This window comes from Mastomys coucha, unplaced genomic scaffold (assembly GCF_008632895.1).
Source record: "Mastomys coucha isolate ucsf_1 unplaced genomic scaffold, UCSF_Mcou_1 pScaffold7, whole genome shotgun sequence".
NCBI classification, from domain to species: Eukaryota; Metazoa; Chordata; class Mammalia; order Rodentia; family Muridae; genus Mastomys; species Mastomys coucha.
In genome coordinates, this window is record NW_022196913.1 from 75,752,341 (window position 1) to 75,766,484 (window position 14,144).

The 14,144-nt window shown below is 44.5% G+C and overlaps 1 protein-coding gene across 4 annotated transcripts in view; it reads right to left on the reverse strand.

Moving 5' to 3' along the window:
* Positions 1-13,820, reverse strand: part of Ywhaz (tyrosine 3-monooxygenase/tryptophan 5-monooxygenase activation protein zeta) — a 21,580-nt gene extending 7,760 nt beyond the window's left edge. The window contains exons 1-2 of one of the 4 annotated variants that reach the window (XM_031358428.1): positions 13,691-13,820; positions 11,034-11,338 (exon numbers count right to left, since the gene is read on the reverse strand). In XM_031358428.1, the coding sequence (XP_031214288.1) occupies positions 11,034-11,327 (294 nt within the window). In that variant the 5' untranslated portion in view covers positions 11,328-11,338; positions 13,691-13,820. Of the gene's footprint in view, positions 1-11,033; positions 11,339-11,626; positions 11,729-12,867; positions 12,994-13,224; positions 13,244-13,690 lie in introns of those variants that run through there. The other 3 variants (XM_031358430.1, XM_031358431.1, XM_031358429.1) reach the window with 3 other exon arrangements.
* Positions 13,821-14,144: the final 324 nt, after the last annotated feature.

A 14,144-nucleotide genomic window follows, 5' to 3' on the forward strand; every position in this document is an offset into this window, starting at 1 on the left:
CACACACACACACAAATGATCCCTAAAACTAATGAACTAAAATTTGAAAATGCAGCTGAACTTTAATGTGCCCTCAACAAATGTGACTCAGAGAGTGAGCCTCCAAAACCCGCTCCTCTGTGTATCACCATGTCATTTAATATTAAAATATCCCCAAAGAGGAAATCTACTTAATAAGAACATGGTTCATATTTCTAGTCTTGTGCAATTCTTCCCATGCAAACTTCCCCCAGCACTTTACCTACAGAATTTACCATCATTTCTAGTTCTCTTAAAATCTGAAATAGAAAGCTAAGCCATGGATGTTAAAAGGCCCACTGCTTTTGTTGAGTTTAGTCTTTTACTCCCCCTTGTGGCAGAAGGGTCACTTGTTTCCAAATTGTAACTTCAGTTGCTCCAAACTAACCATTTAGTAAAGTGTTCACAAAACATGCTAACAATGCTTCCTATGGCAACACTGAGTGTTCTGTGTGAGGTCTCATGGACAGCTGCTACTTTTAAAGGTCTGACATGAGGAAATGAAGAGCAATGAGAGGGTGACTAACTTCAGTGCATTCCCAACAATAAGCACACGGCAGACCTTCACTTCACGTCTTAACCAACAAGAGAACTGATAAAGTAATCCCTTGGACTGCACCCTAAAATACTTTAAAGGGGTGTTTATGCCAAAAAGTTAATAAGCAAAGCATCTTTACAAAATTTAATGCTTTACAGAATGCATTTTTATGTTTTTGACCAGCTTGGGGGGGGAGGGGACACAACAACACAGGGATGACCTCTGAATGTAAGTGTTACCATTATCATCTGTTCAGGAACACCTTGCCCCTGGGTAATCACTGGGAAAAAAACAGAACTGGGAGGAACTACTGTTAAACAACCTGTGGTAGCTCTTCACTTAGGCAGGATTTCTATTTAAGGCCAGCCTGGGCTACAGAATGAGAGCCTGCCTCAAAATAACTAACCAATCAACTGTAAGGCAAACAGTAACTACTAATCAATATAGGTAACAATCAGATACCAACTCACCAAGCAATTCTTGATAAATTATTGATACCCCCCCAACGTCCCTTTTACAAACAGCATAATCTTGGGCCTCATAAAACAAGGTCTCATTACCAAGCACTTCCATCATAAAGCTGTGTGTGCACAGACAGAACAGAGGTCAACTTCAGGTATTTTCCACCTCTTTCTTCCTTTTTTTGGTAATAGGGTCTGTCAATAGACCTAGACCCCAGCTGAGTTGAGTGGCTTAGCCCAGGAACTCCAGGAATCTGTCTGACTCTGCCTCCCCAGGAGAGGTCTATAGTCCAGTAGGAGCGGGGGATCTGAATTTGGGTCTTCCTGCTTACAGTGCACATATTTTATAAACTGAGCCATCTCTCCAGCACCATTTTAAATGTTTGTCTTCAGTTTCTTTTTACAGTTTTCATTCTCAGAGCCAAGGTTTTATCACATATAGCTCAAACTGACCTCAAATTTGTTATTTACTGCTTGGGGTACTGGGATTACAAGAATATGGCACCTAACGTAAGGCCTTTGCTTGATTGTTGCTTGACAGTCTCTTTGGCCCAGGCTTTAGCCTTGAAACTAGCTCCATGACACAAGGTGTTCAATTTCTGGCCCTTCAGCCATCACCCACAGAAGTGCATGCTGGGATAACAGCCACACACCACTATGCCCTTTATGCTGGGCTGAGGGTGGAACCCTTCATATCAAACAAGCCACATCCTCAGCTCAACACTTTAACAGTGTTTGTAACCTGCACACATTATATATTCTGTAAATTCCCTATGAGCTCCCCCCCATCAGATCTTTAAAAAAATGTTGAAGCTGCTTCCCCTGCCTCACATCTATTTATGTGCAAGTCATTTTCCTCTCTAGTTGAGACTTAAAAGCAGAGGCTTTTTATATCTACTTTTCTATGACACAGGGTTTACAAAATAATGGGCAGCCATTCAATGAATATTAACTATAGGGTCAAGTCTGCAAACCTGTCCTAACTTTCACTCCTTACCATAACAATCCATACAGAAATTAACACAGAAATGTCTTCTGTGGGGCATATCATTACCTTTGTGATATGATTAAAGAAACAGTCTGATGATAATGTTCTCAGATGAGAGCTAAGGACAACTGGAAGAAAAGTCATTAATGAAAAGAGCGTGGTTCTAAGTAAGTAAACCTTAAGTGTAACTAAAGTTGCTTATTCTGTTAAAACAACTGGCCTCTGGGCTGATTGGGATCTAAGCACATCACTTTAAACTGAGCTATAATTTTTATTGGCTTTAAATTTATTTTGTATACAGATATTCTGCCTGCATGTATGTCTGTATACACATACACTTGGTGCCAGCAGAGACCAGGAAAAGGTGTCAGATCTCCTAGGGCTGGAATTACAGACAGTTCTGAGCTACCATGTAGATGACAGTAATGAAACTTGAGTCCTCTTGAAGATTAGCCATTGAGTGGCTCTTAATTGCTGAGCAACCTCCCCAGCTTAAAAAGCAAGTTTTATTTAAAAACATCCTAAGGAGCTCATCAACACCTGTCCTTCCCTCACCCTCAAAGGTTCTGACCATTTCCCTAAAGTCTATCTCTCAGTATTTGCAGGTCTTAGTGGGAGAGAATCTGAGAGTAAGTAATCAGAAGTTCTTGGGCCATAAAGATGAGAGCTGCAAAAGCTTCCATCAGGGACAGTACCAACTTAAGCTAAAAGCTTTGTGGGATTTTGGCAAAGATGAGCAAATATGCAGAATGAAAACTTTTATGAAGATTACTGTAAGAAACGTTTATTTAACAGTATGGAGAAAACATCAAGCCCAAGTCGAAGATGACCAGCCAGCCACAGCACTAAAAGAATCTTTTCATGGCTAGAGAGAGATGGCTCAGAGCACTGGTTGTTTTTACAGAGGGCCTGGCTTCTAGTCCCCCAGAACCCACATGGTAGCTCACAACTGGAGTCCCAGGGGAATCCAGTATCCTCTCATCTGGCTTCTTTTGGCACCAGACAAATGTGGCATGGCACAGGCAAGCAGGCAGGCAGGCCATCATACATACAAAATACTAAAAGTCTTTTTAAAAACAGGGATATTATAATTTTTGTCCATTAAAGCAGAGCTGGGGGCTAGAGAGATGGCTCAGCGGTTAAGAGCACTGAATGCTCTTCCGAAGGTCCTGAGTTAAAATCTGTAATGAGATTTGATGTCCTCTTCTGGGTGTCTGAAGACAGCTATATGTACTTACATATAATCATATAATAAATAAATAAATCTTAAAAAAAAAAAAAAGACAGAGCTGGGTGTAGTGTATCACAAAAAGACTTTTTTAGGTAGCTAAACAATTTAGAGGTTAGCCAGGGATACAGCCAGACCTTGTCTTAAAAAAATAAAAAACTTCTATGAGGGTCAGCTAGATGGCTCAGAGGGACAAAAAGGTGCTAGATGGCAAGCCTGAGCGTGTGACTCTAGAAGGAGCAGGAAATTATCCCACTTGTCCTGACTCCACTCTCAAAGATGCATGTGAGTTTTAAAACAATTAGAGTAAATTTACCCTTAAAAAGGCATAACTAGCCGGGTGTGGTGGCGCACACCTTTAATCCCAGCACTCGGGAGGCAGAGGCAGGTGGATTTCTGAGTTCGAGGCCAGCCTGGTCTACAGAGTGAGTTCCAGGACAGCCAGGGCTACAGAGAAACCCTCTCTCGAAAAACCAAAAAAAAGAAAAAAAAAAAGGCATAACTAGGTACTGCCCAGGAATGCCCTGTATACATCTATGTAAATGAATAAAAAAAGGTAGAAACAGTAAGCTGGTAGTACTGAAGGTACTAGTAGTTTGCACAAGAGGATCAGGAGCAGCTATTTCAAGAAAACAGATTCTGGCCTTGAGCAGAGACAGCTATTCTAAGATCCCACAAACACGAGCTCCATTTATCCTTCATTTGAAACTGTTATGGCACTGAAGGCTACGGGGACTAAGATGAAGACAGACTAGGGAATCCTAAACAAACTTAAGAAGCTTACTAGAAAGTTCAATGGATTATGGATTAATATTGATCCAAATTAGCTGACATTAGAACATCCTTAATTTTTACTCTGAAAACCCCACACTTCAACATGAATAAGCCAAAGATCATCTTTTTCTGAGAGCCTAAAGAAAGTTGTCTGTTACTCAGTACTGTCAAGATTATGAAGTCATGGCTGTCTAGACACAGCTCTCATTAGTCATGAAGAAAAAGTCTTTAAAGATGTCCCAGAAGTCAAATCCAATTCTGCAAAATATAAATTATTTATACATAATTCATATACATTGGTGTTCTGTTTGCATTTGTCTGTGTAAGAGTGTTAGGTCAGTGGAACTGAACTACAATTTTGAGCTGCCATGTGGGTCCTGGAAATTGAACCAGGGTCCTTTGGAAGGGCAGCCAATGCTCTTAACCACTGAGCCGTTTCTCTAGCCCCCTAAATTATTATTAATGAGCTGATGGAGAAAAAAATGTCACAAGCTGGTCATCTGAGATGAGGGAACCTCAATAAAGAAATTGTCTTCATAAGATCAGGCTGTAGGCAAGCACATAAGGCATTTTCTTAATTAGTGATTGATGGGGGAGGGCCCAGCCCACAGTGGGGTGCTATCCCTGAGCTGAAAAGAAAGCACCTTGATCAAGCCAAGAGGGGCAAGCCAGCTCTCATCCATGGCTTTCATCAATCCCTATTCTGACTTCCTTCCAAATAGACAGGAGTGTGAGTCAAATGCCTTTCCTTCCTTAGCTGCCCTAGTCATGGTATTCCATCATCACACAGATAGTAACCCTACCTAGGACAGAAGTTGCTATCAGGACAGTAGGGTATTGGGACAGTCCCAACCAAGTTGTTCTGGGGAGAATTATGGAAGAACTTTGGAAGAGAAAAGCCATTGAATGCTCAAAGCTTGGTGAGTTGTTTTGTGGGAGCTTGGAAGAAAAGAATTGAGAAAAATGCAGACCATGGAGGCCCAGTTTATGAAGTTCCAGAGAGTAAAGCACTGTGTATCAGCTATTTTGAATTAAGATTCTGTGGTTTGGGTAAGCTGGGAATGAAGACTCTCAGCTGGGACTAACAAGAGACCAGACACCGTTTAAGTGAAAATTACTGGGATAAGAGATGCCAGTTAGCTGAAGCTGAGAAATTAGCAGTGATTAAGAAACCAACATAACATCATTGAAGTAAACTTTCCTGAGAAGTGAATCCTGGGAATCTGTGCTCCTAGGGCAGCTAAGGTTGTAGCCATGCACAAGCTGGCAGAGAAACTTGGTAGTAAGTTCTGGTTTTGAAGTCTATGAAAGGGTCACTGAGAGCAGTTGAGGCTTGGCATTTTGAGAGGCAGGAAAGGCCACTGGTGAAGGTACAGCCTCAGTGGCAGGTGATGGCCCAGGACTGAAGAGAGCCTATGAGAGGCCATTGGTGAAAGTGTAGGCCAGATTCAGCAGAAGACCCCAGCATTTGAGATGCCAGTACTGGGGGATGACCACAAAGACAGCAGGAGCTTTAGAGTGGAGCCAGCCTGAGCCTAGTCATGCGACACATGTGTAGAAGTGACACAAGACTCTTGGAGGAGCCCAGAAGATAGTGAGTGAATTCTAGATAGTAGGCATTGATTTATTTATACTTTACAACTTTGGATTCAGTTTGTGACTGTGCCCTGGTCCTTCCCCCTTGAATTAAGAAAGTATTCAATTTATTTTTGATTTTACAGAAGCTCACAGTTGAGACTTTGAACTTTTAGGGAATTGGGAATTTTACAAGGACTTTGGATTTTAAGAGATTGAGCTTTTAAGTGTTTGAATTTCTAAAGGCCAGGGAACTTACATTTTGAAATGTTTGTAACACAACACTAATATCCACATGTGATCATGGGTAAGAAAAAAAAAGGTTATGGCTTAACAGTGATGTTTGTGTGTCTAGTTGACAAGGGGTTAGTCAATTGTTCTGGCTAATTTTATGTCAAATTGTCACAAGCTTGAGTTATCTGAAAGGAGGGAGCCACAACTGAGAAAATGCCTCCATGACATCCAACTGTAGTGTATTTTTTTAATTATCAATTCATGGGGGAGGGCCCAGTCCATTGTGGGTAGTGGTCTATAAGCAGTGGTTCTCAACCTGTGGGTTGTGACCCCTCCACAGGGATTACCAAAGACCACCAGAAAATTCTTATCTGCATTACAATGCATAACAGTAGCAAAGTTACAATTACCAAGTAGCAGCAAAAAATAATTTTATGGTTGGGAGTCACCACAACATGAACTGTATTAAAGGGTTGCAGCACTAGGATGGTTGAGAACACTGCTCTTTCTTATAAGAAAGCAGGTTGAGCAAGTATGGAGCCAGCCAGCTCCCTTCAGGGTCTCACATCTGCAACAGCTCCTGCATCCAGTGTGCACCTTCCCTAAGTTGCTTTGGACAGGGTGTGTCATCACAGCAACAGAACACACCTCTGGGCATTCTGGGTTTAACTGCAAGGGGAAGATTCACCCTGCACGTCAGCAGCACCATCCTCCCATGGGTGGGGATGATAGTGAATGGAACATCAACACTCATCTCTACTGCCTGGGACCAGCTGCTTTAATCTACTGCCACCACAATTGACTGTACTCAAATGGTGGACCCAAATAAACTTTCCCTTCCCAAAGTTACAATGAGAAAAAGAACTAATAAAGTGTCATCTTTTTCTCTCTTTTTGGGGGTGGGGGTGGTATGCTTTGTTTTGAGACAAGATTTCACTATGTAGCCTTGGCTGGGCCTAAACTCGGCCTCCCTCTGCCTCTTCAGTGCTTGGGATAAAAGGTGTGAGCCACCAGATCCTCAAGTTCTCTCTAAGACAACCGCCATTATGTTTTCCCAGTCAAAGTTTGTGTCATTTCTTTGTAAAGGTTTTCCGTGACTTTTAAAATCCTTAATCCTATAACATTCAAGATCTGGCCTATGCCCATTTCTCCTAGTGCCAGCTCTTGAGGAAATTATTGAAAGGGGGTTTTTGGTTGTGTGTGTGGTGTTTGTTTTTTTAAACACACAAAAAGGCTTTCTGTTGACTAACATTTAACAATGGCTGAGAACAGCTCTTGCAGAAAGCTTCATTTAATATGTCAAATTAAACTTCACTTAATTGAGAAGAATGCTTAAGCTGATTTCATCATAAACATCGATGCCCAAAACTTGGATAAAATGTCTGAAACAAGCTAGATTTTCTAACCACTCCAATGTCCCCTGTTTCTAAAAGCAACCACAGGCTTTTATTGTTTGTTTTTTTTTGCCCCCAAGAAAGGGTTTTTCTGTGTAGCCTGGCTGTCCTGGAACTCACTCTGTAGACCAGACTGGCCTCGAACTCAGAAATCAGCCTGCCTCTGCCTCCCAAGTGCTAGGATTAAAGGCATTCACCACCACTGCCCAGCGTTTTCTTATAGCTTTATTGTTGTCCAATTTATGCCAGCATACATGGCCTATCACACTTAAGTTCTCATTTTAAACTCCCATCTTATTGAAGATACACATTATAAATATGGAATATGCAAGGAAATTATTTCTGAACTCATCTATACAGTGAAAGCAAAGATCTGAATGTCATATGAGTAACAGGCAACTGGACACCTATCTGTTTTAGTTTAAGATAATCTTTAAAGCCAACTATAATCACCACATGCAACGATAAATCAATGTGCTTAAATTTAAAAAAGAAAACACACCTATGAAGGATAAGATAGTACAACCCCAATAGGGTTTATTTCCTACTGACTGAATTCAAATTCAAGGCGTATGAACCTCTTTTCTGCAACAGGCTCAAGGGTTGGGCCATCGGTTCCAGAAGTGACCACCATCTCTCAGCCTGTAAGGCTTCTGTGGTCCTTTTTCATTCTGATTCTCACCGGAATTCACCTTGCCCCACTTACAGTCTTGTCTGCACATGCCCACGCTCCCTGTCTTACAGGTAACCTTAGGTATTGCTTGAAGGTGATGTTCGTTTGGTGTTGTTTGTTTCTATTCTGGACCCCAAACAAGTACCACCTCCTCTCCCTCAGCAACTTCCTCCACCCCCTTCATTCTTGCCTCAGACTTCTCAACTATATGAAATCCCTCACTGAGTACCATCCCTTAAGATGAGAAACCTTACCAAAGACACTTCCAGTTACCGGCTACTCTTCCTGGACAGCACTCCATCTACTAGATCATCTTAGTTCTTTCAATGTTAAAATACTGAAAGCCACACATGACAACGCCATGTAAATACACATCTAGAAAGCTGTGAAATAGGTTCCAATCACCACATTTTTCTGAAGTCTTTATTATTCTGAATAGGAGCCACTTAATCATTTTCAGCTAAAATAAAGACTATATAGCAATTCTTATAAGTCCAAGACACACACTGACACACACGCGCGCACACACACACACACACACAAAAGCAAGCTGCCCGGTTTCTTATCTTGTTCCTGCACTAGTTAATAAATAGTAATTCTGAGGGCTAGAGGTAAAATCTGTGCCCAACAACTGCATCTCACAAGGAGCTTCACCTGACTCTTCCCCACAACTCCATGGGCAACATAAACATTATTCCTTTTAAATTGAACTCAAATTTCCTTTCACTGTAAAACTATAGTTTAAATTAAAAAACAGCACCCCAGCTTTCCATATCACAATATATTTAAAGTCTGAAAATAGGTTTTTAGCATATTATTAATCTATTGTATTATGACTTGCATGAACTACTCCACTTGGGATTGTATCTTTTGGGTTTATGGACAATAGATATCTCTAATGACTGGAGCCTCTCACTTATGAAGAGAGTTTGGTCTACATCGGATTCAATACTGCAACTTCCAACTAACAACAGAAGAAAGAATAAGTCTACTTTTTAAATGATACACATTAAACACTTGAGAGAGACATATAACTAGATTAGGGTGTTCAAGAGTATTTTTTCTCAGCTAATACAATGCAGAACAATTAGAACAATTAGGCTGTACTCATCACTGATGCTACCAGCCATTAGTGGAGAAAGAAACCACACTCACGATTTCATAAAGCACAACGGTGCGTTTTCCCCACTAAGGGAAGGCTTGTCTACATTCTATTCTTCTATTTCACTAGAAAGGGAAGAAAGAATTTTATGAAAACTATTTCTAAGTCACCATCGCCTCTTTGAAAAAGCCTGGTAGGAAGCCCACTTTATTTACTGAGCCTTCTCAAGCTGAAAAGCAAAACAAAGCCTTGCGATGCCAGCCAGTGCTGCTGACCTAATTCTATTGCCCTCTTTCTCAAGGAACCTTCCAATGGTATTTGAGCATTAATATGTAATAAACCAGAGCTGTACTTTTGAAAAGACCAAGACTAGAGGCAAAAGCCTGTTTACAATTCTCTAAGTCACATATGTGGGAAAGAAATTAAGCTTTCAAGGGGAACACCTCATTTAGGCCTTGTAAAAAGCTGGAGCTATCCTGATGGAGAGACACTCATGCAGGCAGGAAGTGACAAGAACCCCTTCATGACCTTTGAAGAGGCTATTTACAGATAACTGCAGTTTTCTTCATAAGGAAACCAAGGAGACAGTAGAAGACTCCTGGTCTTTCCTTAGGAAAAGCCACAAGAATTTGAGAACTTCTCTTTATCCTGCCCGTGGAAAATATGCAAACACCTACCTGGAGCTGCAGCAAGATCATAAGAGGTAAATGTTAGCATGTCCCTTTTATCCCTAAAATGGGTTTGTTTTAGGAGAAAGTACAACTGTTAACTACACCCTTTGAAACCAAAATATAAACCAGTACTTAGGAGGAAAAAAACCTTCACAAAACCTATTAGGCTGAATAAAACCTAGTGATAAATAGATTAAGCAAGGAAAGCAGAAACAAACATACCTAAAACATTATTATTATGAAGTGGATACCTATCCAGTTTTAAATGTTCTTAATTACCCCAATTTTAAAATAGGTATATTATAGGGCCGGGCGGTGGTAGTTTAATCCCAGCACTCGGGAGGCAGAGGCAGGCGGATTTCTGAGTTCGAGGCCAGCCTGGTCTACAGAGTGAGTTCCAGGACAGCCAGGGCTACACAGAGAAGCCCTCTCTCGAAAAACCAAAAAACAAAACAAAACAAAACAAAACAAACAAACAAACAAAAACCCAAAGGTATATATTATTTACCTTCAATATAGCCACTTTTCAACCTTGGAAAAATAGCAGTCAAAATCTATTACATAAAGAAACAAAAATGTAAAAGCCTTTTAAATAGACCGTGATCTTAGGTGTTTTTATTTTAAAATGGGCTCAATCCTTAAAAAGCTTGAAAACATTTTGAAGAACAAAAAAGTACAATTTAGAAATCAAAATTATTCTATCAATGAAAATAGTCTTAAAAGAATTTTAATTTGCAAGATATAGTGACTCCTAACTTTTAAGCATTTGGGAGACCAACAGCAGAGCCAACATAAATTTTAAGCCTAATCTGGGTTGTAAGATTCTGCCTCAGAAAATAATTAGATTTTACCTTCAAAATTTTCCTAATAAAAACAAAACAACAAAAAAAAGTATTATTTTAAAAAACAGGCAATTCAGACAAATGTATTGTTTAATCTCTTAAGCTCCTAGAAGCACAGTATTTCAACACAGTAGGTGCCAAATACTTAGGTACTTCTAAAACCTGGAAAGCTAAGCTGGAGTTTATTTCATTGTTTAACATTCAAATTTGACTTACAACAAATAAATCCACACAAGCAATTGCAAACCAGTTTTCTCCACAGTAGATGCATTCTATTATAAAGGCTAATCCACACAGGAACTGGCTCTAGACCGAGTCTATACTACATTCCAGTGTTCACAGACATACATTTATGAATATCAGCTCTAGTACTAGGATACAAATCAGTGAAATGGTTTTTCTGGTTTCTGTTAACGGGAAATGCTTGACAGACACGACCTGCAATTGTTCTACTTTATATAATAGCCAACTTCTAAAATGCAAAGGACCCCTCCTCCCACCCAGCTCCCATGAAGCTAAAGCAAGGGACTCTTACCAGTACATCGTTGCAGATGTCTCGAAGCTCAGTCTCGATCTTCTCTCTGTATTCTCGAGCCATCTGCTGCTTTTTCTCAGCGCCTTCAGTCTTCTGCTCAATACTTGAGACGACCCTCCAAGATGACCTACGGGCTCCTACAACGTTTTTATAAGCAACAGAGAGAAGGTTCCTCTCCTCATTCGACAGCTCAGCTCCTTGCTCAGTGACAGACTTCATGCAGGCTGCCATGTCATCATATCGCTCTGCCTGCTCGGCCAGCTTGGCCTTCTGCACCAGCTCATTTTTATCCATAACTGGATATTCTGCAAAGGGAAGAAGAGAAACATTCAGAAAACTCCTGTGAAAAAAACATACTCATTACACCTGTCATAAATAAGGCACACCAGGAATTAAAACTCGACCCCCAACCCCAACCCCAACCAACCAGAAAACTGGCATGGTCTGCATAATAACAGTGGGCTAGTGAAACTAACTGCATGTTCCACCTGTTCAGAAGATCCCAATTTCAAGTAAGATCAAAGCATATGAGTTATTTTAAAAAACCACCTTTAAACTGCAGGGCAGTGGGCACAAAACAAAACAAAACCCACCTCTACTCTCCTTGGCCAAAAGATCACTAGATTCCAACACCACTGAATGATGCGCACCTGAGCAGCTTTCCCTCTAGTGTGTGTGGGGGGGTCAGAACCGGGACCTACAATGCCTATAAGCATATTTCCAGAATCGTGAGTCATGTCAGTGTAATTATTTCTCTTATCAAGAACTAAGTTTCATTTAGCACCCCCCACCCTGATCTACTACACTTGTAACATTTGCCAGCTGATCATAGAAAACTGGCTAATTGCAGCTTAAGCTATCTTGAACACAATACCACTAGGGATAACTAAACCCAAGACCAAATCTACCTGTGCTATATGGAGTTATGTGAACTCTTGCCTAGCACACACCCATACTCACTTCCTACAACGAGTGAGCACTAGGGCGTCTACCACACATGGAGGGACACAAGCTGCAGTCTGGAGTCACGGCATGATTTCTAGCCGTCACAACTACTCAAGCTGTTATTTTCCCAGTTTTCTTTCGCCCAATTTTAAAGTTCCCTAGATTCCAATTTACTTCTCATTTCTTCAACGATGTCAAGAGCAAGATTCAAAACCATATAGTGATTCTACAAAACATATTTTAACGAAAAAGTCACAACCTGAATGCACCAAGTGTAGGCATAAGCGTCACTGCCGCCCACCACGGAAATTCTTTCCTTTACCTTTTCGGAACGGGCAACCGCTTTTTGGTAGCCAAACGAGCCGTGTCCAGAACAGAAACACGGATTGGGCTAGCTTAAATTCGAGACACAGTACCTTCAGTGCATTAACTATTTAAAATTTGTGATCCCAAGCTTCCCCCGGGGTCTCGAAATCTAACATCAGAAACGGTCTCTGGTAAATGTTGCTTCCAAAAAAAAAAAAAAAATGATGTAAGCCCAAGTCAGTACAAACGTTTCCCCGTACAAGGGGAAGTGGATTAGGTTTCTCACAGGAAAACTAGCGTTCCCGGGCCTCGCCTTCAGACTGCGGGAAGACTCGCCGCACCCACTTAACCCTTAGCTGCCTGAGGCCAGAGGGTGGGGCGAACCGAAACCGCGCAGCGGTGACTATAAAGCGCTAGTCCTCGCGTCCGCGCCATCCGCAGCCACCTCCCCTCCTTGGCTCCGCCCAGGCTGGTGCCTCCGCGCTAGTCCCTGACTCTCTTTGTCATGGCGGAACTGTGTCAAGGAGCCCAACCTACTCCGACAGTGAATCTCTTTCCACCCCCCCACACACACATCACCAACCCGGGCAGAGGGAGGAGCAGTCCGTGCACCCGCCCCAGTCGGATGGTGGGGAGGAGAGCGGATCACCCTCCCCGGGGGCCCGATGCCATCCGCGCCCGCAGAAGCGGAACCGCGGCCGACCCGCGCCGGACACACCCCGCTCCCGCCCAGGGTCCCCTCCGCCCGTGTCCTAAGGGAGCCCCCGAGTCCGGACAGCTGCGGTAGGGGGAGGGGCAGGGCCCCACCCAGACAGACGCAGCCCCCCAACGCGGGGCCGCGGCTCCTGGAAGGATGCGCACCTCCCACCGGCCCGGGACGCCGGGGACCCCGTTCCCCGGCGCCCCCCATGCCTGAGCGCTGACCGCGCCCCTCCCCCACCTCGCGCCCCGAGAGTCCTTTCGGGCACGGAGGGCCCCAGCCCAGGGTCCCCGGCGGGCCCCACCCCGGAGCCCCGCGTGCTACCTGGCCGCCCCTGGCCGTGGGGGAGGGGCGGCGGGGGAGCCGCGGGCGGGGGCGGCCTCACCTGCGCCACGGCCGAGTCACAGTCGCGGGCGGAAGCAGGGTGCCGGCGGGGGCGGATCGCGGTCGCTCGCCCTCGGGAGCGGGAGCCCCCGGGTCTCGCGCGTGGGCGCCTCGTCCGCCACCCCCCAACCCCGGGGACCAGAACGGGGCGATGAGCAGCCCGGCAGGCCAGAAGCAAGCGACCCGGGGGCGGTGGTGGGCGCCTGCCCGGGCCCAGCAGAGCCGAGCCACCGCCCGGGTCCTCCCGAGGGTACCCCCCTCTCGGGCCGCAGCGCGGCGGCGGCCCGAAGGGAGCGGAGGCCGACTCGGGACGACTCCTCACCTGTGTCCGGAGTGGGTGGCGGCACACGGACCCGGCTCGGCAGTCTCTGGGCGGCGGCGGCGGTGGCGGCGAGGCTGAGACTCTGTCCCTGATCTGGCTGCTCACAGGCTACAGCCGCTCCGCAGACACGGGGTTTCCTCCAATCACTAGCCCCGGCAGCAGGGGCACCACACGCACGATGACGTCAAACGCTGCTATGGCAACCGTTCATTGGTGCCCACGGCTCTCCGCCCGGCGCAACCGCCGCTCCCCTGCGCGCGCCCGGCCGGCCCGCCCGCGCCCGAGGGCGAGCGGAGGAGAGCGCGTCCCCGCGCCGCGCCCCGCTCCGCTCCCGACCCTGCCTTCACCCGCGAGCTCCGTTCGCTCCCCGCCGCCCTCCCTCCCTCCCCGCCCCTGCGGCCCGCGGAAGGAAGCCTCTCCCTGCCCCCACCGCGACTGGCGGGCACATCCGGGA